Source organism: Adiantum capillus-veneris, chromosome 10 (genome assembly GCF_014529385.1).
Source record: "Adiantum capillus-veneris isolate H3 chromosome 10, ASM1452938v2, whole genome shotgun sequence".
NCBI classification, from domain to species: Eukaryota; Viridiplantae; Streptophyta; class Polypodiopsida; order Polypodiales; family Pteridaceae; genus Adiantum; species Adiantum capillus-veneris.
The window spans coordinates 15,226,256-15,253,631 of NC_140940.1; the positions used below are offsets into that span (position 1 = coordinate 15,226,256).

General features: G+C 42.3%; 1 protein-coding gene and 2 pseudogenes across 1 annotated transcript; all 3 read right to left on the reverse strand.

Annotated features, from left to right (window-relative positions):
* Positions 1-11,843: 11,843 nt before the first annotated feature.
* LOC147448490 (uncharacterized) lies at positions 11,844-13,268 on the reverse strand. Its single transcript, XM_086521407.1, has one exon. It carries the CDS (start codon positions 13,197-13,199, stop codon positions 11,844-11,846), a length of 1,356 nt encoding a protein of 451 aa, XP_086377533.1. The 5' UTR covers positions 13,200-13,268.
* Positions 13,269-16,084: 2,816 nt separating this feature from the next.
* On the reverse strand, positions 16,085-16,817 carry LOC147448491 (uncharacterized; annotated as a pseudogene).
* Positions 16,818-22,080: 5,263 nt separating this feature from the next.
* LOC147448492 (uncharacterized) lies at positions 22,081-22,642 on the reverse strand (annotated as a pseudogene).
* Between the last annotated feature and the right edge of the window lie 4,734 nt (positions 22,643-27,376).

Genomic DNA, 27,376 nt, shown 5'->3' on the forward strand with positions numbered 1-27,376 from the left:
GTAGAGAGAAGAAGATCTGTTTGGACCCCTTCAAATCAACGTTTATGGTCCAGAAGGGATAGCTTTTGGGACACATAGTGTCTAGAAATGGGATTGAAATGGCTAATGAAAAAGACAAGTGTGTTCATTTGTAGGCCAGAGTGCCAACAATAATATTAGAGTTAAGTTCCTTTATGGGATATGTCAACTTTTACAGGAGGTTTGTACACATGTTTGTATCTAAGGCATTACCTCTATATGAAGTAACCAAGAAAGGGAACAAACTCATTTAAACTGAAGAATATGAGCAGAATTTTTGGTGCTTGAAGGATGAAATCAACATGAAGCCAGTCCTTTGCCAACCAAATTGAGATGTGATTTTCCATGTACATGTAGATGCTTCTGGCATGGGGATGGGAGATATACTTGCCCATCTTGATGGGAAGGCGGACTACCCAGTCTACTCCATGGGAATGGTACTCCCAAGTTCACCAAGTTCATAAACTATCTACTGGGAAAACTATTTTACTTTTATGTGGATCATCAAGCTCCATTGTTTCTGATCAATAAAGTTAGTATACAAGGAAGGTTAATCATGTGGATGATGTTTCTAATGGAGTTTGAATTTAAGATTTCACAAATTAGGAAAATCACACTATGGTGTAGACTTCCTTTCTAGAAGCACAAAGGGTTGTTCATAAACATCATTACTAAGATGAGTTAGTAGATGCTGAGTTATTTCAGAATATAGCTCAAGAGGATCCAGACATAGAGTGGCAAGATGTTTATGATTTCCTTCATTTGGGAAGTTTTTCAAATGACTGGTCCCAAAATAAGAAGAAGGCACTGATCATAAGTAGTCTACAGTTTCACTCAGTACTTCTGCACTCTACAATTTAGGCATTGATGGTGTATTTTGTAGATGGATGAAAGCATGTTTAGGTGGTACCAAAAAAGAGTGTCTTGATGCCCCTTTGCAAGGAGAGAGAGAAGGGTGTGGTTTATTTAATTTCAAATGTTATAAGTAATAAAGTATTTTTGGCAAAGAGGAAGGGAGTAAGGCAGGCAGCCTTGGAATTTTTAAACATGCAGAAAACTGATAAACACTATTGAACATTCTCTGGCTACCCCTACTTTTGGACTCTGAAGTGCTTGCTCAATTGGTCCCTCCCTCCCTAGAATTTTTCTTGTACCATCTCTCTCTCTCTCTCTCTCTCTCTCTCTCTCTCTCTCTCTCTCTCTCTCTCTCTCTCTCTCTCTCTCTCTCTCTCTCTCTCTCTCTCTCTCTCTCTCTCTCTCTCTCTCCCCTTCTCCTCTATTGCCTCTGATTTTAGGCTCCTTAGTTGTGCTTGTCTTTTGATTTAGGGCTCACAGAAAACTCCATCTCTCTGCTTCATAGCCTCTGCAGCTGCTTCTCGGTGCGCCATAATCAACAACTGCTAGCTTTCTCATTGTTTGGCCATTATAGTATCTCAACAACATAGCATCTTAATGAACTCTCTCTCTCTCTCTCTCTCTCTCTCTCTCTCTCTCTCTCTCTCTCTCTCTCTCTCTCTCTCTCTCTCTCTCTCTCTCTCTCTCTCTCTCTCTCTCTCTCTCTCTCTCTCTCTCTCTCTCTCCCCCTCCCCCCCCCCCCCCCCCCCCAATGAGTGAGTACTATGGATGTGTTTTGATGGTCTTCTTTGTTGTATCACTAGCCTTGTTATCGTGCCACATGATGTTGACAATGGTAGTACAAAGACCCTACATCTTCTTCCATTGTCTATTACACAACACACCCCAAGGGAACTTTTGTTGGGTTCTACAAAACTATTGGGATGCAAAGAGGAGAGAACAAAGAAGCATTCAAAACACGATGGCATAAATGCATGAGGATGGTTACATTGATGAGTGAGAGGCAGAGAAAATCTATAGGGAAGTTTCTAAGTGTTTGTGTAATCATACAGACGGACTTTTTGAGGGTCTTCAAAAGAAGATTCTATAATAACTTCTCCTTCATCCACAACATTCTCAGTGTTGCAACCCACATCGAAAACAGTCGAGAGAGTCATTTTCTCTAACATTTGTCATACATTATCGAGGTGAAGACACCTCATTCAAATAACAAACTGGTTTTTAAATGAGCTACTATCATGGCATGCCTCAATGGAGCAAGTGGAAGCTCAACAATTCAATAATATTTGGATAACTTTCCTTACAATGTATTGGTGTTTGTAGTGGATTTTGCATAGAGCTATTCCTTCAAGGTGTAGAATTAGATACAGTCAATGCATTGGTATTCAACTCAAGTCACAATTTTGGTTCACATTTCATAATTATGTGATGTGCTTGGTGCCATTCAAAATACGAGTCACTTCTACCTCTTTGATGACAAAACACATGACAATCTACTTGTGCATCACTATTTTCTTTTGCACAATGAGTGGCTGAAAAGTCAAGGCTATAGTTTCAAGAAACACTAGGTGTGGTCTGATGTTGTTGCTTCACAATTCAAAGCAAGGTGATCATTCTATTTTGTAGCCCAATTATTCAACATGATCGGTATCGAGATGATGCACAATTTCTTTGTTTATGGTCATGGGAAGGGTGAACACAATGGGGCTGGTGTAGTTCTTAAAAGATCTCTAACACATGAGAAGTTGAAATTTGAGGGATGGGTGCTTTACAATGCATCAAGCGTTGTTGCATTCCTCAATGCAACCCTTAGAAAAGAATGTCCACAGACAGACAAGAAAGTCCATTATTTATTCTGGGAGGTCAAGCTCGTTGATGTTGACAAAGACACAATGTGGGATTGCATGCACATCAAGGGTCTCAATCCTTTCACTGTGTTAATGGCTACAGTCAAGCAGATATGCACGGGCTAAGGTGCATACTATTGCCTTGCCTTTGCCATGCGTGCATCAAAGGTCAATGGAGGAGATGTGAAAACAAAAAGCACGTGGAGGGGTGGGAGTACTTGGAAGTACAAATGATAATTAGGGATGAAAGGGATGGACAAGCTTTAAACTAGGATGAGGATGAATATGACCTCATATATGCTAGCCACCACAACGACATGAGCAATTCCTTCATGGTTGGCCAAAAAATTTGTAGTGATTCTAGAGGAGCTAGGTGCAGACTTCTACATCCTGAAATGCACCAAGACAAAGCACTTGACCATAAACTCTGAAAGGGATGAATGCCACAACCATATGAAGAAAAAATCTTTTGTCATTGAGGGACTATTCTACAACAAGGTAAATAGGCGAGATGATACCTATGTCCTTTTGGACAACAAGCCCACAACTCTTATCTACTCCCACCCGGTGCGATGTGTCTGAGGGAATGTGAGCCTAATGTATATGATATGCTAAATGATGTATACGAAAAAATATATAATATCATGCCTCCAAAGGAGAAATTGTAAGTTCTATCTATGTGATCATTCATAGTTTTCCCATAGTTTGTACTCAATCAATAGGAGTAGTTCTAGCAAGTGACAATTTTTCTCAAGCACTTCCTCGTGAGAAGGAATTGACATGACTAGTCCATAATGGGTACAAGAGGTTGTCAATCTCTTGGAAAACACACTCACTCCCTATTTACTCAATGCAACACTCTATTGCATGTGAGATAATAAAAACCAATCATCACATTAGCAAGAAAATCGTGATAGTTTACCAAGCTACTAAGATCCAAACATGATTAAATGTGTAGGTGAGGTACAGATAGTCTAAAGACACAAGCCTAGGGTTTCAAATCTACATTTTGGCCACTTGCAAAAAAAAAAAATCAATTATTATGTGTAAAGGTGGATTTGACCTAGTTCATTTTGGCTCAAAACGATGCCCTTGAAGGCTTAGCAATATTGCCCTAATACCTATCATACACTTAAATGCAATTTAAATGCTTAAATCTTGAGTTATAAACTAATGAGGAATAGGGCTAGCAAAAAAAAAAAGAAAGGAATCATCACAAGAAATTTACAATCTTGCGTACAAGTTTCATAAGTGAGTACGTTCTTGTTGTACCCTCCATGCATTAGTCGTGTGAGCTACATCCCATGGATTAACAATTATGTAAGTAGTTCTCATTATGCTTGCACAAAATAAGATAGATTGAAGCTTGGAAACCCACCCATACAAGATGACATTGTCATGGGTGCATGTTGGGGTTCATCAACACATGAAAATACTAACTCAAATTCACCATTTTTTCACAAAGAATCAAATCAAGAAACACTTCAGGTATAGCAGAACTCACCACCTTTGGCTAGGGTTGGACTCTTTTTTTAAAATATTTTTAATAACCCTTATCTTGTATTCTCTACTCATAGCTGACTAACAAAGTTTGGCTTGATTTGGACTTGTATTTGGCTTTCCAAGCTAACGGTTTGGATTTTAGTCTCGGAAATGACTGATGGACATATCTGGCACCTTATGCTCTTGTCACTATTATTAGTCCCTTTTTTTTGTTAGGCTTCCTTCAGTCACATACAAGATAGAAGATTTACAGTATAAAGATCTACTTCTTGTATACGGACTTGTAGTTGCATGAAATGTCTGACAGGCAACTTTACGCTTGACGGCTGCTTTTGTTTAGTCGATCACCAATTTTCTTTGTCCTTATAGTCCATCCTAGAAATTACCGTTCATCGTTCTTTTCTTCGTTCTTTTCTTCCCTTTGAAATTACCCATTATGCATATGGATTTTGCGACATGCTTTGTGAAGTGTCATCATTTTCTTGGACCTTCATCATTTTGTATGGTGCAATATCTCTTCAGTCTTTTCTTCATCTGGATTATGGATTTATTTATTTTTAATCCCAAAAATAACAAAATAAAACCAAAATTCATGCAAAATCAAGTTAACATAATTCTAAACGCTATGTATATTACACACATGCCCCTTGAGGCTCATATATGGCTTTTGTCCTTGTAATCCTCTTGTAACACTATTATGAGGGAATATACTATGAATGTTGTCAAAAATTCATCACAATCAAACACAAAAATTCAATACAACTCACAAAACATTTCCCTCTGATATTCATAATGCTAGGTCCGCATTTAGGATGCCTCACTTCTCCTACTTCTTGGGGTCCTCCTTCACGACACGGTATCGCCAAGGGTATCTGTTGTGCTTGGTCAATTAAAAATTGTGCCTATGCAAGCCTTATAATGTAGCCATGTTATGCATACACAATCAATGCATGGAAAAAAATTATGTTGTGCAAGATGTGGGTATAAGAAATCTTCTTATTGGCATTTGCTGGGTGGCGAGGCTTCCTATTCTAAGCAATGTGTTGGTCTTTGAAGCCTCTATGTCATTTTCTTGATTGAAGGTTGTAGAGATTTTTTTAAGGCTTACTTATTTGTTGATGCTTCTTTGGGATCCATTTTAGCCTTGTGGTTGGTTGTCATATTTAGCATCATTTTGCAATATTGGGTTTTGATTTGAAGTGAGCTCTCTTCTAGCTATACTGTACCTATAGGAAGAATTCAAGTGACGATGTAGTGACAATAGGTTTATTGGTTTCCTTTGGAACCCACTTCTTTGGGATTACTGGTTGTTCTATTGATTGTGCTTGTTTGGGAACCCATACTTGTCCCTGCCTTGTTTGTGTTGAAAGAGACTTCTTTGGGATCCACCTTGTCTTTGTGTGAATCTTCAGCGGTCTTTGCTTCATCTCTTGTACTCTTGGTTGAGGATGAGTTCAAACTTTGGGACTTGATACTTTAATTGTTTTTGAAACCAAATAAACTCTAGATCTCTTTGTTCTTGAATCAACTTCTTTGGAACTGAAATTTGATTTGCAAAAGCTTCTCACTTTGTGATTTTCTTAGATGTTCTTGTAGGCTTCGACTATTTTTTTGTTGGCATTAGATCTTGTGATTTTTCATCAGAGATCTTTGTCTTCTTGATCCATACATGCTTTTGGCCAATTTGTCTCTCGGGTACCTAAATTTGTCAAATGTTTTGGTTCTGAATCATTCTTTTCTTTTGGCCTTCCTTGGTTGTCACGAAAGTTGCTAGTGATGGTGATGACCTGAGTTTCTGGTAAGGAATGTCATAAGAATCATCACTATCACTGCTATCCTTGGCAAGGTTTCATTCTAGCACTTTCCCTTTGTGGTTTATCTTGTTATGGAAGGTTATTGTTTGTTTGCTCTTGGATTGCTATTTCTGGGAGGGCTTTCATAGCAAATTGATTAGTGAATTGTTAGCAGGTCATGGTTGTGTTCTTCTTGACTGAGTCTTTTTTGCATGTATAGGAGCCACATATGAGGATGCTTGTTGCAATTGCACCACCATCGAGGAATTTGGAATCCATTTTTGATGCACTCATCCTTGTAGTGGTGAGATTGGTTCTTGGATCTTTAATCTGGACAATCAGAAAACCGTTCATTAGTTAAAGTGTCTTTTATTTCACCTACTGGGTTGTCAAGATTTCCAGTGTTGGCATCTTCTTGAAGATCTAAGTGTTCTACAAAGTCATAGAACTCATCTTATTGAAGCTCTACGTGTTCTACGAAGTCATCGAACTCATCTTCTTCTTTGTCTTCATTTCCTTGGATCACACTCACTGCAAAGTAAGGAATGAAATCATAACCATCTTCATCACAAAACTTTGTTGTTGGACCGTCTTGAATAGCGCACACATTGAGAGTAGCCAAAATGAGTTCCCATTCAAGTGGATCTAAAGCTTCCTCAGCAAAGGGTTCTGGGATATAATCCTTATCCTTAACTACCCTTTCTAAAATACACTCCTCTCGCTTTAAACTTCCACATTGTGAAGCTCTACACATGCACAGTTCTTTAGGCTTACCCAACCATGATGGAAGTTCTAATCCTGCTATAGAGCAGAATCAAGCTCCTCCACATGTGTTCTCCTTACATCCCTGTAACTATGGTCCTTCAAGTTTATCTTTGTCGTAGTTTCCATGTGTTTCATGTAGATATGGTCATAACCCCAGTCCAGGACCATTTTCAATTGTCACATGAATGGTCTTCTTAGAATGATATCATAATTGTTCTTCTTGCCAAAGTCAACAATAGCAAAGGTTTGCTCATATTCAATGCCACAAGAAGTAACTACTGCTTTTTATAGCAGTCCTAGGGGATTTTTTGTGTGTCTGTTTGCAAGCTACAGTTTCAACCTGGTAGCCCTCATTGCTGGTTTATCCCATTTCCTCCATATCTCTTTTGTTGTGATGGATACACTAGCTCCGCTGTCAAGGATTTCCATGGTTTTTACACCTTGAAATTCCACAGGAAGAGTGGTGTTCCCATTTTCTTCCTCATAGTACTCTCCGACCTGTTTAATGGCACTGGCCTAGTGTTTAGCTGAGGCATTTCTAGTTCTTTGATCCCTTCCTCTATTTGAGTCATTGGTTTTTTAACACCAAATTTCTCTAGGCATTTTCCCACAGTATCCCATTTTGGTCCTATGCTAAGCAACTTGGCTAACGTTATCGTACAGTTGACTGGTGTTAAAAAAATGTCTATCAACCCTTTTGAATTGATGACCTTGTTGGAAGACAATTTCTGTGATGGGACTACAACAACCTCTGATTTGGCCTTGTACTCTCCCACATAGGATGGGTGTGTTCTTAGAAAATGGGGCTGACTATCCATAGATTGTATAGATCCTTTGTCTCCCCAATACAATTCCACTTCTAGATTCATTTGAGATCCAGCCTCAAATTCCTCTATTGATGGAAGAGACACTCCTCTTCCATCACCCGTTTCATTTGCTTGTGTGCTTAGCTCACTCGCTTGATTGACCTCTCTGACTTGTTTCCACAGTTTGTCCTCAAGACCATCTATTTCTTTACAACTCTCAAGTATAGCTAGGTTAAATCCCTCGAAAGAGTTATTTGTGGTATTCAACACTATTTTTGGTTCTAATGTTGAGTCCTTCAGCTTTGGTCCATTATTGTGATTGGAACCTCACTCTATTTGTTCCTCGTTTGGTGGGATTACTGGTGTAGGTGGGATAGGGATCACCTCCTTAGGTTTTCCAACTGGTGGTTCTAGTAAATCTTGGGCTGTTTGAAACATTTTATTGCACATTTCAAGCATGTCCTTTTATAGTTTTGCATATGGATATGTCATCCACCTCTATTCTTGGGGTTGGTTGTTTGATTCGTATTTCATAGGCTTTTAGGATGGCGTTTAATGGCTCATTAACCGTCTCGACCAATATTGATCCTCCCAAACTAGCACTTTTTGGCTCACTTTCCATTGATGGTTCTTTTGGAGGTTGAGATGTCTGTGCAAGAGAAGGTGTAACACTTTCTTCATGTTGCCTTATCTTCTCTTTAGCTTGGGTAAGCTCCTCATCTAGGGATTTTAGCTCTTGTACCCTACGTGCTTTCATCCTAGCCTTTATTCCCTTCGCTCTTGGTTTTTTGACTAGGTGCATCAATCTTTGCTTCACTCGTCTCTGGACTCGCGTCGATTTTTGTTTTCTCTATCTCATGCTTCTTCTCAGCTTCCTTTTGAACTTGTGCTCTTGTAACTACTTGAATTGGTACGACATTTTTATTTTCAAGCTACTAGGTAGTTGAACAATTCTTAAGATATTTGTTGTGTTCTTTATGACTTGGTTTGGGTTTTTTGGATAGCTGGGGATCAAGTAAATGACACCACAGTCAAGACAATAGGCATCCACTTGAGTGATCTTCGTCTGAGGACATTGTTAGACCAAATGTTGTCATGTTGATAGACCGCTTTTGGTATGTACAAAGTAGTGCGTATATGCATGGTCATATGTACAAAAGGATGTAAATACATGCATTTGGGAGCCTAGCAAAGTGGTTTCAAGTTTGAAAAAAGATGCAACGTGTGCACATTGTAAATATTTGTGTTTGTGTGTCAGCAGTCGGGCACACGCATATGCCTGGATAGGGTATCGGGGCCTTGGATATGGTTCTTGGTGGCTTCTTTTGTCTCTAGGTAATGTGTTTGAGCTTTCTAGAATGTAGATAATGCAAGAAACAAGTGTGGGTACTCTCGTCCCTCTCGAGAAGTTTGACACATGCTGTAACTGTCTATTTGCAGTGCCTGATCTGCGGTGATGAGTGTACCACACTAGAAGTGGTCAAACATAGAATGTGGGGATGTGGAAAAGTTCTTTGGATTTCAAGGATCAAGAGTACAAAATTTGGTGAATTTTGGAGTACGTTTGAGGTTTTTCTCGCAAAAAATGCCCGTCAAGGGTCAAAATTGGCCAAAACTGGGCCAATAAAGGTATGAAATGGATTCAAATTGCCACATCACTCACGGTGCCGTGATGGTCCAGGCTGAGGGAGAACTTTTGAAGTTCAATATCAACACTTTCACCTCTCTGTGTGTGGGAGGAAGCAAGGTTCCTATAGGTGGTCTAGTGCAGTCCCGTCGCGTTCGCATCCTATTTTCGAGTGTGTGGAGGAGTGAATGAGAGCTTTCTCTCTTCAATTTTTCACTTGTGAGATTCTATGGAAGTTCTGAGGTTTCCATGGATGTGTGTGTGCAAGTAATTGAGGGAAGAAGGTGCGGCTTTTTGCAAGACTAAGTGACCCTGTATCGGTGGCATTAGGGTTGGTGCTACTCCAAAGAGTCCAACATAGTGGAGTTTGGTGAAGCTTTTGCAATGGTTTTAGAGTGGCCTTTTGTGGCTGTATTTTTTGGGTTTTTGATGGGTTTTTTTGTATATTTTGGTCACCATCAAGCATGATTTCAAGTGTTGATCACCTCGACTCACCTTGTAGTGTCTGCGGGCAGGCAAGGGCTTGTAGGTCGAGACGTTTGGAGTTTGAATTGAGCTTGGGGGTAGAATTTCTAGGGAGCTTTTGAGTGGTGGTGAGTGAGGTGAGGAATTTAAGTAAATTCCTTGTGTTGTGTTGAGTTTTCCGGGTGTGTGAGTGTGTGCACGACATCTTTTGCTCCATCATCCTTTGGCGATCCCGCTGGTAAACAGAAATTTTTCGGTTGTGCACCCAGGTGGAGTGGTTTTGCTGTGAAGTTTGAGCTTCATTGAAGAAAATTGGTGGTGTTTTTTGAGTGTCGCTCGTAGCAAGCGAGAACCTACTCAACACATAAAAATGTCAACTAGGGACGTCGTTGACCCGATTAGGGCATGGAGGCGCGCCAAGAGGGTGTCAACCTCTTGTCGAATACCTATGGAATGGTCATCTAAGATCTCTAAGTCCTGTGTGTGCAGGAATACCCAAATCTGCCAAGAACCTCCTATGTCACGAAACTAAGCTAAACCTTGGGCTAATGACCTCGGTTTGACACGAAACTCACCGCAGGCAATTTCCTACATGTCCCCAAGCTACTTAGACCCTCAACCTGAATTCTGCACCCTGGCAAAAAACACACTTAACTGTCTGACAGCAAAATGGAAGTTGTCGGAAACGGTCCCAGATGATCTCTACAGCTGCGTCTAAGGGAGAGCTACCCTACTCTATGGTTGGTTTCGTTGAAATCTACCCTAAACTCCCTAAAACTCACATGTAAGTCCGTAGGTCGATGCTCATGAAGTAGTGTCTCATGGCAAATGGTTGGCGTTGAATTGAAGAGCTCGATGAGCTGAACGCACCTGTGGTCTCGGTTCTGCAATGCGACTCGTGCAACACAAGATAATCAAAGAAGATGCACACACAAAAATAGATAAGGTACCCGCACAGAGAGTTTTTTTAACTCATCAAAATCAATCCTACAAAACCCTTCATTTTGACCTTTATACTTAGGTCTTGTGGGAGGAGGGTTTCCCATAGATACATGGCTCAATAATGAATTGTGTGCTTGAGTTGGGAATCAGTACAACTTGGAAGCCCATGGCCCCAGAAGATAAACCCTTTACATTTGAATAGAAAAAATATTACAAGCTCGGCTTCAGAGCAGAAAATTAATACAAAAAGGCGGGGATTTGACTTGATGTAGTGGTGTCTGCTATCCACCGTTGCTGACCTGCAACACTCCCCCCCTCCTAAACCAAGTCGTCCTCGACATGGGGTTTTTGTGGAGTGTGTTAAGCGCTTGGCGTTTCATCTGTCCAATTGAGTGGACATCTTTCTAATCTACGCCCTGCCATAAGCTTAAGGGCCGCTTTGAACTGGGCCTTCTTCTCCTTTTCAATGGCTGATAGTGGGATATTCTAGATCCCATGCTTCAACTCGATCGCTGTATAACTTACATATCTTGCTCTAAGGTCTGTGACTTTGATGTTGAAGATCTTTGAATTATAGGAGAAGAAGTCGGTGTAGAAAGCCTCTTCGAATGTTTGGAGGTAGTGGCTGGGCAAAAACATTAGACGAGCAAAAAATCCATGCAAAATGATTTCATCTGGTTGGCCGGATAGATCATAGTATAGGCCTCTTGTACCCTCCAAAAACTCAACGAGGGAGTGTCCCAGTTAACTCCGTCTGGTGGTATACATGTATACAGGTTAGTAGCATCCGACATATTTTCCTTAGCATGCCTGTAGATAGGTCTGGGAGACCTCTATACATTTCCTCAGCTTCAGTCAATGATCTGATCATATATTCTTCTGTAAGGTAGTCACCTGGATTAGGAGCTGGCAGTAGTGGATAGTTCATCCAAGTGGGATGCTCCTTCTGAAGGTGCTCAAACTCTTGTCATGTGTATACTCGCGGACAGGGGCAGACTGTAGGATCTTCTTTAATGTATCTAGGTGCGTGGACTTGATGGATAAGAGATTCTGGATGCTTCTTAATCCATCTCGGTCGCCATGTAGCTTCAACACTTTTATCCGGCACCTGCTGCTCCTCTGTCGTCCTTTTAAGCTCAGCTAATATACTCTACTTGAAATCAAGAGATTCAAACTTCATCAGTGGAAAGGGAAGCATACGCACATACCAAGCTTCATTTATCTACTGGGGAGTAGCTTCATTTATCTGTTGGGGAGTCAGGTGAGCGACATTTGCAGAGTGTAGTATACGTTGCTCCCAGCTTAGGCTCTTCCAATGATACCTCTCATGGAGGGTCTCCATGCGCTCTCTTAACTGCAGCTCTGCCAATTCGTTCAATGTAAGCTCTTTGTCTACTGCTTCAGCTGTAGTAGGCTCTGGCTCTGTAGCAGGTACAGATATTGGTTCCTCTGGAGGCATCTCTTGTTGTACAGTCCCTTCTTTCTCTAGTGGCCTGGCTTCATGCCTGGTAGATGTAGGATCTATATTTGGCCGTGAACTTGAAGCTTTTAAGAGTGCCAACTGTTGCTTTAAATTTGCATTTTCTAGAAGGAGTTGGTCTTTTTGTAGCACAGATTGAGCTACCAGCTCTTCTCTCTGGAAGGCTTCCATCCTCAGCTTCTTCTCGAGCTCTTCTATCTTTTGATCTTTTTCTTGCATAGCTATTTGATCTGAGGAGGAGGTGTCCTCGGCTGCTGCATAGCCTTTGATCTTGTCGATGAGCTCACTTTGAAGCTGGACTTGGGCCTTTAAGGAAGTGATGTGATCCGTGCCCAGATCATACATAAATTTGAGTCCACTATACTCATGTCTTGCTTTCTGATGCAGCTCCTTTTTTGCTGTAAACTGAGTATGTAGTTTTCTTAGCTCATCATTAGTGTTGGTTAGTTGTTCTTTCAGTTGAGCTACTTCTTGGAGTTCATTTTCAAGCTGCAAGCTCTTTGTAGCTGTTTCTTGCTCAAGCTGCCTGGCCTGATGCTTCATTCCTTTGGTCATCATTGTAATCTGAGAAGCAAAGAAGTCCAAGCCTTGACCAAAGGTCTGCATCGACGGTGGGACTACTGCTGGAGGAGTGTGGAATATAAGTGGTACTGCAGCCGTGTCTTCTCGTGCCTTTGATGATTCATCTATTGATGTGTGAGCTAGACTTTCAGCTTTTTTTTGCTTCTCTGGCATAGCAAGCTTGACAGTTTCTTCCTTTGGAGGCGGAGCCGCTTCATCATCTTCGAGGTTGACAAGAATTGGAGCACTTTGGACCTCGGGCTCTCCCTCTTCTTCAAGTCCTGCATATTGTTGACTTAGTATGTGAGTTCTTGTTACAGAGACAGATACCTTTCTTGCCGCAATTTCTCCACTCAATTGAGTTGAATCTTGCTTTTGCTTCTGAGCTTCGTCTTTAGCTATCTCAAGCTCTGTTTGTGTTGCTTGTGCAGGTTGTGCTTCTGAGATGTGTGGCTCTTCAGGTTGTGGAGGAGGAGATGGAGGCTGTTGTTCTGTTACAAGTGGTTCATATGCTGTTGAGGCCTCCATTCTTTCCATCCTCTCTTTGGCAAGTCTTTACTCCTCTTCCTTTAGATATGCTTTGAGAAGGAGGTCCTCTTCGGCCATGGTGACTGAGGTCTTTTTGACGCATGGTTCTCGTGGATTCCACTGCTCCTCAAGGTCACCGGCTACAACCCATTGCTTCTTGTATGCTTCTTTTAGGCGTTCAAGGCGAGCCTTCTTTTGTAGTGGATCCTCTTGCATTGGAGCTGTGGGAGGTATTTTACTTTCCCTTGTCATCAATGGGGTGTGTTCCTCTTCCTCTCCCTCAGTCTCCGACTCTGATGCTTGTGTTGGTTGTGGTTTAGAAGAGGTTCCCGCTTGTTCTTCCTCTTCAGAATCACTTTTTGGTTGCGAGGCTTCATGATGTGTTTCCTCTTCTTCCTCCTCCTCTTCTTGCACTGTCACTAACCTCCTTCTTAATCCTGCCCTCATTGGCTTAGCCTTTGGCTTGGGTGGCTCGTCCTCAGAGGAATCAATATCTTGTAACCAATCTTGTTGAGAGGGAGCAGGTGGTAGCTGAGCTATGGCCCCAATGGCCTCATATGCAATTCTTGTCAGAACTTCGGGGGCAGCTAAATATTTGACAGGGCCCTTTCTTTGGAGGTGAAGGAGATTATAATGAATGTATTGTGGAGGATATATATCCACAAGGGCATGTTGTCGGCAAGCCCATGAGAATGTAGTAGCCACTGCATGGTTGGGGGTGGTGAAGCGGGGTGGTCTTTTATCTGTAATATGGAAGAAGTGTTGATAAATCCGGGTGGGGAGCCGAGCCCTCTGGCAGATAATGCTATCAAATGTAGCGGCTGAATCCCGCTTTACAAATGTATTTGGCTCTCTTTCATGTTGAGCCCTCATTGGCATCCCCGTGTTTGACAGGTTCAGTGCAGCTGCAATAACTTCTTGTCTTATGTGTACTTGGACTTTTTCATTGGCCATATTGGTGATATGGGCAATGCCATCTGCTTGAAATGCGTGCAGAAGCTCATAAGCTCTCTGTAAATCTACTCCGCACGGCTCCATTTCAAAATATCTATGCAGATCCACTTTTTCCAAGTCATCTTGGTGCTGGCTGGTGAGCCCGTAGACTTCTCTTAGGGTTAGGGGGACATCCAACAGTTGGTTGTCTGGGGTTCTGAATATTCCCTCATATATGGTTGCAATGTGTGCTTCCAAAAGCTCTCTCTTTAGGTAGGTGGTTGCTTCCTTCATTGTCCTCTTCAGGATAGTATAAGGGGGCATCTCTTCTAATTCTTGCTTGATGGACTTTCTTCTGGGTCTCTTGGCTGGACTCTTTCCTTCTTGCATTTTTCCCCTCATGGTAGCCATGACTACAATGTGGAAGTAGGTGGCAGGTGGAAGCAGGTCGCAATATGCTCTCTCAAGCTCTCTTTCACAAGGACAAGTAGCAAATGAGCTTAGAAATGAGGTCTTGGGGTATACATACCTGGGGCTTAGGATGTGCAAGTGCAACCACCCCCATGGTTAGTCCCAACTCACATGTTAGATGACCTACGGATCGAAAATTTTGCGATTTGGACACCGTATGGCCAAATTCCATCACGTTTGCACTTTGAGTGCAACCACCCCCATGGTTAGTCCCAACTCACATGTTAGATGACCTACGGATCGAAAATTTTGCGATTTGGACACCGTATGGCCAAATTCCATCACTTTTGCACTTTGAGCCTTTCCGCTTTAAAAATATGGTTTCAGTCATTTTCCGCAACCTGACCTGTTGACATTGGAAATCCATTCTAAAAATTCCTGCGGGTTTCCTAATATTAGGAAACATTTCTTGTATCTCTGTTTTATTTTTGGCGGCTTATTACTATTTATTAGAAAATAAAAATAGAAAAATAGCAAAAAAATAGCAAATCACTCCAAAAATTATCCGAAAAATCACAGGATGTCCCGGATATCTCGTATTTATTTAAGATAGCTAAAAACTGAATTTTGTACATATTTACACACACCTAGGGGTATATATCTAGCAGTTTCCCCTTTTTTACCATTATTCAGGGCAGAAATGCAAACTTGGTCAAGAAAATTCGCAATAAAACACAAAATAAGTCGCAAAACATTTGAATACACTGTCCTATCATCATTTTGGGTCCACATTTGGAATGCCTCCCCCCCGCCTATTTGGAGTCCTCCTGGACGACATTGTGTCATACTAGTGGTGCTGTGCATGGATAAAACATTGGTGCCTATGCAAGGCCGTGTAATTAGCCCTATGCATGCATACTCGGTCAATGCATGGAAAAATTAATGCTGTGCAAGATGAGGGTCTTAAGCAGATTGCTTAAGGGAATCTGCTGGCGAGGTTTCCAAGTGGTAGAATGCTTTCAAGAGACTAATTTTGTCGGACATGGTCATAACTGGTGGTGGTTTGACCAATGTTGACGTGTTGAGTACCTGTTGATGTTTTTTAGGTTGCCATTGCAACCTGGATGTAGCCGGTTTCGGGTTTGGAATCTTTCGTTTGGGTTTCCATTTATACGAGACGACAGTTTTGGTGGGTTGTTTAGGAACCCAAACTTGTTTGTAGTGAATAGGACTTTTGGGTTTGATTTGCTTGGGCGGTGGGTGGGCTCGGGTGTACTGTTTGGATTGTCAGAGAGGATGGATGGTTGTGCCTGCTGACTTCTTTACCCAAATGTAGTTGTTGTCAATTCTAGCGGTATCTTTGGGTATCCACAATTGTCGAGTAGCTGTGATTGTCGTGTGGTTGCCTTTTGGCAGCGGGGGTTGAGCAACTGTTGGCTTGGGTTGCTTGGGCCACCATACCTGCTTGGTTTTCTGTATAGGAGTAATGACATTAGCAGGTTTGATTGGAGTCCACCTATATTTGCTGGATGTTGTCGATGTGTTGGGCACTAGTGGTGGCTTCGCTTTCTAGACAAGTTGTTGGCTAGGCTTTGGCGGTGGAGATTGTGGATTTGATTGTTTTGGCTGCCAAAATTGCTTGTATGTTGGGCAAGGTAACTGTGGAATTCCGGATTTATGTTCAGGCCTTTTTCTGGTGTGAGGAAGTGCAGGTTGTGACACTGGTTCTTCAATGCTGACCTGACATGCAGCATCAGCAGTTTCCTTCGGCTGTGACGGTTGTACATTTGCTGAACTAGGTGCAGGTGGTGGAGGAAGGAATTTCTGATTTTTTTCTCGTAGTTGCTGATGAGGGACCTCCTCCTCGCTTGCAAACAATAGTTTTCTCACCTTTCCCTCTGCTTGAAAGTACATTTGGTTACCTAACCAGTGCAAATAAGCATTGTATCTCCTTTGCCAGGTTGTACCAAATATGATGGGGGAATAATCATCTTGAACATCGCACACATGAAATTGATGAGTGCACAGTAGGCCATTGATATACAAGGATATCTCTGCCCAGCCTTTGGTTATGATAGTTGCATTATTGAAGGCTTCACAGCAGTGGAATTCCGGCACTAACTAAACATGTGGCAGCTGATTAAAGAAACTGTATGTGACGTAGTTGTAATGAGCTCCTGAATTCACTAAGGCATAGGTTGGAACTTTATCTAGGGTCACTTCAATCGGAATGCAAGGATCAACATCTTCATCATCCAGATCAAAAGGAGTAATCTGATACATCCGAGTCCACTTTTGCTTGTTGAATCCGTGTTGCTGTTGCTTTCGTTTAATTTGTCGAAGCCGTGCTTCTTCTTGAGCTTCTTCTTTGATAAATTTGGCTGTATCTTTTCGACAACCAGCTGCATGCACCCTCTCAAGCATACGTATTTTTTAGGATTCAGGCAGATTCTATATGTTCTACACTTCTCAAAGACTTTCTTAAGGTGAACTACATGTTCATCTCTCGCAAGGGAATGGACACACAGGTCATCCATATAGATTTCCAAGAAATTTCGAAGATACTCCTTGAATGCGTGACTCATCAGTCTCTAGAAGGTTGTTCGTGCATTGGTGAGCCCAAATGGCATCACTCTATACGCATATATACCCCATTATGTAGCAAAAGCGGTTTTGTGTTGATCTTCTGGCTTGATCCCCAGTTGATTGTAACTAGAGAATCCATCTAGAAAGCTATACGCTCTTTTGCCTGCTACTCTCTCTAGCACGTGTTCGGTTATGGGAAGAGGATAGTTATCCCTGATTGTAGCAGCGTTCACTTTCTTAAGATTGACACATACTCGTAACTTGCCATTCTTTTTGGGGACAACCACAATATGTGACACCCATTCCGTATGTTCAATATCATAGATGAATTTTACTTCCATAAATTTGTCTATCTCTTCTTTTATCTTTCTAGCAAAGGTTTCGTTGTACGTATATGGGTGTTGTCTGCTAGGTTTTGCATCGTCTTTTAGGGGAATGGTGTGCTGACAGATAACAGGATCCACACCCTTCAAGTCCTTGTAAGACCAAGAAAAAACATCCCTATACTCCTTAAGGGCATCGATTAATGTTAACTCTTCCTCTGGAGTAAGATCCGTGGCAATGTAGGTAGGTTTAGGCTCTTCTCCAGGGTTTGCCAAATCAATTCTCTTTGCTTCTTCAGGACCATCATACGATGTCCCAACTTGTTTCTTCTCTCGAACAGGCTGTTCCAAACATACACGCCTATCCTGAATAGAATATCGCTTGTAGTGGGGAGGAACACGGATTCCATCCTGCACTGAACTTCTTCCTTCTATGCTATTTGATAGCTCTGTGGTCCATTCTTCGTTGGTGTGCAAGATTTTCTTGGCTAAATTCTCTCGTCGTCGTTCACATCGCACTTTGTTAGCGGAAATATTGCTTTTAGTCTCAGGTTCTTTTTTAGGTGGCTAATTCTTTATTCTTCGTTTTGTTTCTCTGAAATACATCCCCGTTACCCCATCTTTAATGCAGTCTTCAGCCTTGACTAGCATTAAGAACTGTAATTCGCTTTCTAGCTTTGGCATCGGGTTGGTTTTCTTGTATCTTCTCTGGATCTTCCTCTTGTAGCGCTGCAATTTATAGTGGGGTGGTCTAGGTATCATCAAAGGAATCCTAGGACATTTCATCCTCAGACTCACTATGCTTCCCACTCGAGTGTTCGTCATCTGCATCTTCTATGAAGAGGCACTCTCTTTGGATCCCTTCGTTTTTTGACTCATTGTCGTCTATCGTCTCTTGAGATGAAGAGCAAGGAGTTAAGTATCTGATAGAGATTTTGTCTTGAATTGTCAGGCATTGGACTTGCTTCTCTATCTCATCGACTTCATTGACCATTGTAGTCTCCTCATTGCCTTTGTCTATCGTGTGAAGTGCTTTTAGCATGCATAGGGGGACTAAGTCCAAACCTTCACTGTCACAAAACTTTGTGGGAGTGGTCTCGTTAGTGCTTACATCAAGTGTAGCTAAGATCTGCATCCATTCCAAAGTCTCGAAGGCTTCTTCTGGAAATGGCTCTGCAATATATGCATCATCCACTACACTTCTTTCCAGTTTGCACTCATTTCTATCCAAGCTTCCATTGTCTGAAGCTCCGCACATCCATAGTTGAGGTTTTTCGACCAGAAATGCTTGAATTTTGGAATTATCCTACTGTGGCTGAGTCAAAATCCTCCACAGGTGTTCGCTGCACATCATGATAAGAGTAATCTTTGAGGTTTATCCTTGTGATGTTGTCCATGTGGCGAAGATATAGGTAGTTGTAGCCCCAGTCTTGTATCATCATGAGCTGGCGCATGAAGGATCTTCCAAGAATAACTTCATAGTTATTCCTGTCATCGAAATCAACTACTATGAACATATGCTCATATTCTATACCACATGACGTTACGATGATTTTTTCCAATATTCCCAATGGTCTTTCGACATAACCATCGGCTAATTGTAGCTTCATTCTGGTCTTTCGCAGTGCTGGTTTACCCCATTTCTCCCAAAGATCTTTTGTGACTATGGCTACACCTGCTCCACTATCCAAAATTGCCATGGTTTTGACGTCATTGAACTCCAGTGGTAGCATCGTGTTGCCTTCCTCACCTTCACAATGATCTCCAACTTTGTTTACTGGTACAGGTTTGACACTAGCTTTTGTCTTTTGATCGTCACCCAACTCTGCTTCAAGCGTCTCTTGCGAATCCTTTAGACCCAATTTCTCTAAGCACGTGGTCGTATCTTGAGCAGCTCTGCCAACGTTAAAGTGCATCTCACTTGCGTGGACAGCAACTCATGAAGCGCGTTTGAGTCTAAGGTTGGCTTGAACGACTTTCTTTGAGACGGAAGGATCATAATGTTAGACTTGGCTTCATATTCGCCTTGATAAGCAGGGAGTTCCTTAATATTTTCATCTATGCTCTCTGTCAATTTTTCTGACCCTATGTTTCCATACATCGACCCAGCATCTAGATTGGGCATTTGGCGTTCTACATCAACTTCCTCTAGAGGAGCTGACTCAAGTGTCATGATTCCATCTTTGGCGTTTCTGATTAGCTCCCACAATTTATGAGGCCAATCATCTATGACTTCAGGTGCCATGGGTGGTTCGTTATAGATGGATTTGTATGTGCTATTTTCCACCACTCTATGGTCCAACTCTTGTCTTTTTCTCTCTTCTTCAGCCCGCAATTCTTCAATCTTTACTTGTGGATCAGATTTCTCTTCTGGTTCCTTGAAGCTAGCTTCTGGAACATTCACCTCTCAGGTATATCACACTTTAGGTCAAATGGAGGTTGTTGACTTATCCTTTCCTCAACTAGCATCGTAGGAGGCTTTTCTAATAATTCCTGAGCTGTTTGGATCAATTGTTTGCACATTTCAAACCTCTATTTCTCTAGCTCCAGATTTGGATAAGTCAGCCATTGATTTTCCTGAGTTTGATATATTTCTATCCTGGCTTCATAGGCTTTTATTATAGCATCTAAGGGTTCACACACCTTCTCAACCAGGACTAATTCACCTGAACTTAGGCTACTGCTCTCCTTATCTTTCTCTTCTTGGCAGTTCGTGTTGTCTATCTTGTTTGGTTCTACTTCCCCAGAATCAGATGCTACTCCAAAAAGATGTTGTTGCAATTGCTCTTGAGCTTTTGCAAGCTCAGCAAATACAGTCTTGTATTTATGATGATTTCTAGCTCTCTCCTTAGAGCGGATTTTACGTCTTTCTACCCTTCTACTAGGAGCTTGACTAGCTCTCTCTTGGCCTTCATCCTTTTTCTCACCTTCTTTCCCCTTAGCTTGAGCTCGTGTAACTGCCTTGACAGGTATAGTCGCTTCAGTCTTCGATCCACTCGAAGAAGGTATCACTCCAATCTTACTTATGGTCGCTTTTCCTTTATTGTCGGTTTCGTTTGGATAGTCGGTATACAAGTGGGTGATTCCGCATTGATTACACTGAGGTTTGATACTCTGTTCCCCCACTGGACAATTGTTCATCAAATGATCTCCACCACACCGGTAACATGGTCCCAATGGTCTTGGTGGTTATTGAGGAGGTTGCGGGGTGAAATTTTGCCTTGGAGGATAAGATCTTGGCTTCATTCCTCCCTGCTGATTAGCTATGAACATCAAAGTTCCTTGACCCACAGTCACTCCCTTGTTAGACATCATGGAAGTGTCTGGTTGTGGAATGTAACTGGTGGTAGGATTCGACATCCATGGATCATACATCTCCCCCCCTCGTGTATTGAGTTCTACAGTTTGACCACATCCATAGTTCTCGTCCGTGTGGTAGGGCGTTGTAGGCACTAAGGCTCTTTCCTCTATTGGCTGATCTGTATACACGTACCTGACTGCTGCCTGGGCTTCCCCTGGCAGTGGTGGTTGATGTCCAAGGACAAGTTTCGCTCTTTCCAGCCCTGGCTGAACATTTGGATGTCCTGTGGCATATCTAGGTGGTGGTGGTGGTTCCCTATTCATCTGATATGGAGGAATGTCTTGCCCTTGTTGTGGCTAGTACACAGGGTTTGGCTGGTACTGCCTTTCTCTCACATATCCCCTTTGGTTGTAGCACTCTTCCGTCGAATGATTTGTCCACTTTTGTTCTATTTCACACCACTTTTGCTGCCGCAGTCTAGGTTGGTCACGTGGCTGAGGTTGCATCACATGACACTGGGTTGTGGGATGACTCCCTCCACAGATGCGACATACGCGTAATTGTGGTTGTCTCACATGTTGAGGTGCCAATGTAGCATTGTTGAAACACTCAAGGAGTTTTTCTATAAGGGCATCGATTTCTCCAGCGGTTCGCACAGGGGTTGTTGGTCCCGTGTTCACAACACTGGTAGTCACCCTCGAGTCGCTTGACCTGGTATCAGAATCCTTTCAAGATTCTCCATATATATTGCAATTGTCAACCAGGTATACCACTTCTTTGATAACCTCGTCTAAAGTTTGGCATCTTTGAATATGCAAATCCTTCTTGAGATTCTCATCTAGTAACCCTTCTATGAAGAGCAACGCTAGCCTTTCTTGTTGAGGGACCTCCCTGGGAGGCCATCTCTCCACATATTGCTTGAATCTCAAGGCGGCTTCCTTTACTTTCTCTTTCTCTTGTTGTTTGAAAGAGTATATTTGTGAGACTTTGTCATGCTTTATCCCACGTTTGGTGAATTCTTGGACAAAGTCGGATAAGAGATCCTCTATGTCAAAGAATGAGCTCTTACTTAATGGCTGGAACCAAGTCATAGCAGTACCATCTATGGTCAATCCAAAGCCCTCATATTGCGTATGGAAGTCATGTACTTTCTCTGCTCTTAGCACTTGTCTAAAGGCAGAAGCATGGGCATATGGATCCCCAGATCCTGTATATTTAGACGGCACGCATTTGGCGACTTGATGCGGCCTTAGGGGTCTGAATCCTACAGCTGGTGTCCCAAGTACTTGTATAGTGTCCCCTGTCTGTGCAGTAGTGGTTCTCTGTTGTGGCCTAGCTACATTTTGCGTCGTTTGAGTAGCTCTATCTGAGTTTCTATTTGTCTCATTTTGTCAATGAATTCCTCCGGAGAGTTCTTCATCGCGTGGTGGATTCCTTGTTCCCGCTTGGAACGAATATCCACTCATGTTTGGCACTTGTTGCGTGTGGAATTCTGTTTTTTGAATAGGTTCAAAGAAACTAGTCTGACCATGATTCTCCATAGGTTGCCTCTCTACTTGGATTGGTCTTAGGATGTCATCGTCCATTAAGCTTCTTACTGGGATTGTAGGCGGTGCACTTGCTGCGGGCTTTGCTACTTCAGGGTACACAATGGGTAACCCTAAGTATGTATACCTACTCATCTTTGCAGCAGAGGTCGGCGTGTACTCCTTACCAAACTTGTCTACGATTAAGAATTTTCTTTCATTCAAGAGGTAGACATACAACGTCTTATCCGGAGTAGCCTCTTTCTCGTTTACTTCCTCATTGACATAGTACGCAGCGGTTTCTTTAGGAAAGGCTATTCCCCATCGAGGATTGTCGGACATAAGCCTTCTAGTGGTGAAAGATCTGAACATGGTTCTATTGTTGTTTTCCTCTAGAGGCGGTTTCTCCTCGACCTCATCATTAGCTTTCGTCTTGGACGCATTTCGTCCCCATTTTTCCACGACAACAGGGCTTTTGACTATCATGTAGTAAGCACCCTGTTCATCCATATAACCTCCTTTGCCATCATAAGTGGCCAGGACCCTATACTGTAATTCGACTGGATTATCTTCAATCTGAACAGAGCTATGGTTCATAGAATCCTTGAAGATTCTGGCATCGTGTCCATTGTTATAGGCATACAGCAAGATTGCTGGAGGTCTCTCATGGTCTTTGGAGGATTCCCCCATAAAGTTGACTCCCTCTTTGAAGTTCACTGATGGTTGTCCCCCTGCCATAGTCTGATAGTATAGATCTTCTGATGATGTGTCAGAGATGTAATCCTCTGGGATTGGGCCTAAGGATACCTGGGTGGTCTGATTGACACTCTCTTCCATAGAAACTTGACTCACCTGGTCCCTAAGTGGTCTATGTCCTGAGGGTACTACTGCTCCTGACCTCAAAAACATGAAACGTGCTTAACCTTGGATGCACTAACCTGGAAAGTTACCTTACTTCCAACTGGTTGTGCTCTCAGACTCCTGGTACACCCTGCAAGCAGTTTACACACTTTTACTATCTATTTGAAGTATTTCTTAGTATACAAACTTTATATATACATGCATTCAATGTATAGATTAGGTGGCAAGCCAAATATCACAATGTGGGCACTAGAGACAGTAAGCGCGCTTACTGTCTAGAGGACAGTATTGCACTTTCTGCTTTAGGTGACCACACCTAATGATTGCTTAATGTCTTTTGAATGAAAATGGTGAATGTTAGCTCACTTGACCAACCCCGTGGCCCTTTTTGACACCTTTTTCTGTGGATTGTTGAATCAAAATAAAATTTTTGGTGTCTTGAGCCCTTTCTTCTTGCTCAAATAGTACAATCTTTTGCACAAGTGTTTGCTTTCAAGTACTACAAGCTTTGGTAATGCAAGTTTCACAAAATGATGTAGTTTGCTTGATTTTTTCCACTCCCTTATGTTTAATGCAATGTTTAGGGTTGTCCTAGCAAGTTTTAGCCCTCCTGTAGGTGATTTTTGTATGGAATCTTGATTTTTGTCTCTGGAATGCAGTTTTTGGCTTGTAAAATGCACCTTACTCTCACCAAATTAGTCACAACTTGGCAAAAAGACTCAATCAATCATATAGAACAACATCACTTAGGTGTTAGCTCAAGAAGGGTCCCAGTATCTCTCTGGAGACAATAAGGGTGCTTACTGTCTGGAGGACAGTATTGCACTTTCTGTGCTCACAGGATGTATTTTGACACTCCTAGCAATAGGAACCTCTTACCTGGGCTTATACTCACCTTCTGGAGTCTTCACCTGGGTTGTGGGCTTGCTGGCTTGAGTTATAGTCACTTTTGCAGATTTTGTTGTGTATACCAAGCACTTGACAAGACCAAAACACATCAAAATTGGATTATAACTACACAAACTTGCTTCTTACTGAGCCTACAACATGTGTACATACTTTCGCTAGGTCAGTTGGCCAAATTTGGGTCTGGAGACAGTAAGCGCGCTTACTATTTGGACTTGCAGATTGCAGCTTTTTTGGTACCTGACACTTGCTGTGGTTACTAGAGGTGATTTTAAGTGCTTTTGGACACTAATACCAACTCTGTACAGCAAGATGGCTTTTCTAGGTCACTTCAGTCACTTTACAGCACCAAACACACAAATCTTGGGGAAATCCAAAGTAAACTGAACCTTTCACGTCCAGAACACTCCACACATGTGTCCTACTTATTCGAACCCTAAAACAACAAAGAAAACACTGAATGGTATCTAAATCCTAAGAAAAAGCAGTTTTTAGGTGTTTTCTTTTTTTGGATGTTTTTTTGCTTGACCTAACATGCACTTTTGGCACACACTAAGCCAAACACTCTTAAGCTATTGAATGCTAAAAACACAACTTTTACACTAAACTACAATGATACTCTAAACTAACAATGACAGCTGGAAGAAACTGACCTGTCCTAGACTAACAAAGCCAAGGATACCTCGACTTTGGCAAAGTAATGAAAGATTATTTCCGTACAACCATAACCACACACTAAGGTATCCACTCTAATCTGGGTAGCTCTTCCCCGGCAGCGGCGCCAGTTGTTTTTCGAGTGTCGCTCGTAGAAAGCGAGAACCTACTCAACACATAAAAATGTCAACTAGGGACATCGCTGACCCCATTAGGGCATGGAGGTGCGCCAAGAGGGTGTCAACCTCTTTTTGAATACCTATGGAATGGTCATCTAAGATCTCTAAGTCCTGTGTGTGCGGGAATACCCAAATCTGCCAAGAACCTCCTACGTCATGAAACTAAGCTAAACCTTGGGCTAATGACCTCGGTTTGACACGAAGCTCACCGTAGGCAATTTCCTACATGTCCCCAAGCTACCTAGACCCTCAAACCTGAATTTTGCACCCTGGCAAAAAACACACTTACTGTCTGACAGCAAAATGGAAGTTGTCGAAAACGGTCCCAGATGGTCTCTACAGCTGCGTCTAAGGGAGAGCTACCCTACTCTATGGTTGGTTTCGCTGAAATCTACCCTAAACTCCCTAAAACTCACTTGTAAGTGCGTAGATCGATGCTCATGAAGTAGCGTCTCATGGCGAATGGTTGGCGTTGAATCGAAGAGCTCGATGAGCTGAACGCGCCTGTGGTCTCCGTTCTGCAATGCGACTCGTCCAGCACAAGATAGCAATCAAAGAAGATGCACACACAAAAATAGATAAGCTGCCCACACAGAGAGTTTTTTTAACTCATCAAAATCAATCCTACAAAACCCTTTATTTTGACCTTTATACTTAGGTCTTGTGGGAGGAGGGTTTCCCATAGATACATGGCTCAATAATCAATTGTGTGCTTGAGTTGAGAATCAATACAACTTGGAAGCCCATGGCCCCAGAAGATAAACCCATTACATTTGAATAGCAAAAATATTACAAGCTCGACTTCAGAGCAAAAAATTAATACAAAAAGGTGGGGATTTGACTTGATGTAGTGGTGGCCGCTATCCACCATTGCTGACCTACAAACAGGTGGTCTGGTTGAGGTGCAAGACTTCAAATTTTGTGGAGTTACTCACGCAAAGGAGAAGCGACTTTGAAGAGATGGCTTATAGTCGGCCAGTGTTCACAGGGAAGGAGGATGTGAAGGACTGGATTGCGGACTTCGAGTGGAATACGCTTGGTATGCACATTGTGAATGACGAAGCAAAGCTTCATGTATTTGCGCTCAAAGGAGAATCTAAGGAGTGGTTTGAAGGTTTAGAGGAAGACAAAAAGTAAACATGGGAGCAGGTGAAGCTGGCAATTTTTGACAGGTTTGGAAAGAAACTAACAGCAACATAAGCGACAACAAAATTGAGAGGTTTGCAACAAGATGTTCATGCTAACTTTAAAGAGTTTTTGCAACACTTCAAAGGACTTTGGGTTCAATTAGAGGCTGCATCCCAAGTACCTCCATGGGATTTCTTTAAAGTGCGTCAGTTTATGGATTGTCTCCATCCAAGTGTAAGGAAGAAGGTCGATCAAGATGAGCCTCCTACATTTGAAAGAGCTGTGGAAATTGCCGAGGCCAAGAGCAAGAAGATCAAGAGAAGGTGGGAGCAAGGTATGACACACGTTGAGGCAGTTGTGGTGCAACCAATGGTCCTTGTGGAAATTGATGATAGAGTGGAGTGAGTGGTTCAAGGTCAGATCCCGTTACGGCTCGGGTTTTGCATGATCTTGCCGGTCAGTTGCAAGAATTAAGAATTAACATAATGAATAGGAACCAAAGAGAAGAGCAGCCAGCTGGGAGAGGTAGGGGACGAAGGCTACAAGGAAGATGCTACAATTGTGATGAAGAGGGTCACTACGCCCCTGATTGCCCTGAACCACCAAGAGAGAGAGGAGGTATGTACCCCTTATATGGATGTGGTCGAGGGAAAATAGAAGAAAATCGTCAAGAGCGGGCACTAGAAGCACCACCGCCGCAACAACAACCACAACCGTTGTCTACAAATGGAGAAGGTAGAGCTATTAACATCATTACCCTTGAGCATCAAGATGTGGATTTTTTGGCCAATAAGAGAGCTAGGCACGATAGGAGAAAGAGACAGAAGAAGAGAGGGAAACAAGAGCAAGGAAAGGAAAGGCTAAGGTAGAAGACAAACCAGAGAGTAGGAAGAGGCGGCGAAGAAGAAAAATTGGTCCAAAGGACTACCTCCTTGGCCAAGGTGTTGAAGACTATGATATTGTCGACGACATACGAAATCAAAAGGCAAATATATATTTTGGTCAGTTGGTGGATTTGAACGCTAAAGTGAGGAGGCAGTGGACCAAGTGTGTGAGTACGTGGCTTCCTTCCAAGAAGGAAAAGCATCAAAGCATGGTGTCATCTTTGAGGGTTGGTCACCCAGTGGGTTACGGTGCCAATAGTTGAGGCTATGCTGGGAAAGAAGACGAAAGTGCAAGCATATGTGGATGGTGGTGCCTAGGTGTGTGTCATGACCAAGGCTATCATGAAGGAAGCAGGCATTAAGATGTTAGTGAATGCTTCGATCCGTATGAGGATGGCCAACCACAAAAAGGCAAGGTGTCTGAAAATAGTTGAAGATGTGAAGATAAAAGTCTTGGGGATTGAGTGCTTGGTTGATTGCTATGTGATGCAAGC

Coding starts and splice junctions, on each gene's coding strand:
- LOC147448490 (XM_086521407.1), bottom strand. CDS start 13,199: ATGGAAAGAATGGAGGCCTCAACAGCATATGAACCACTTGTAACAGAA.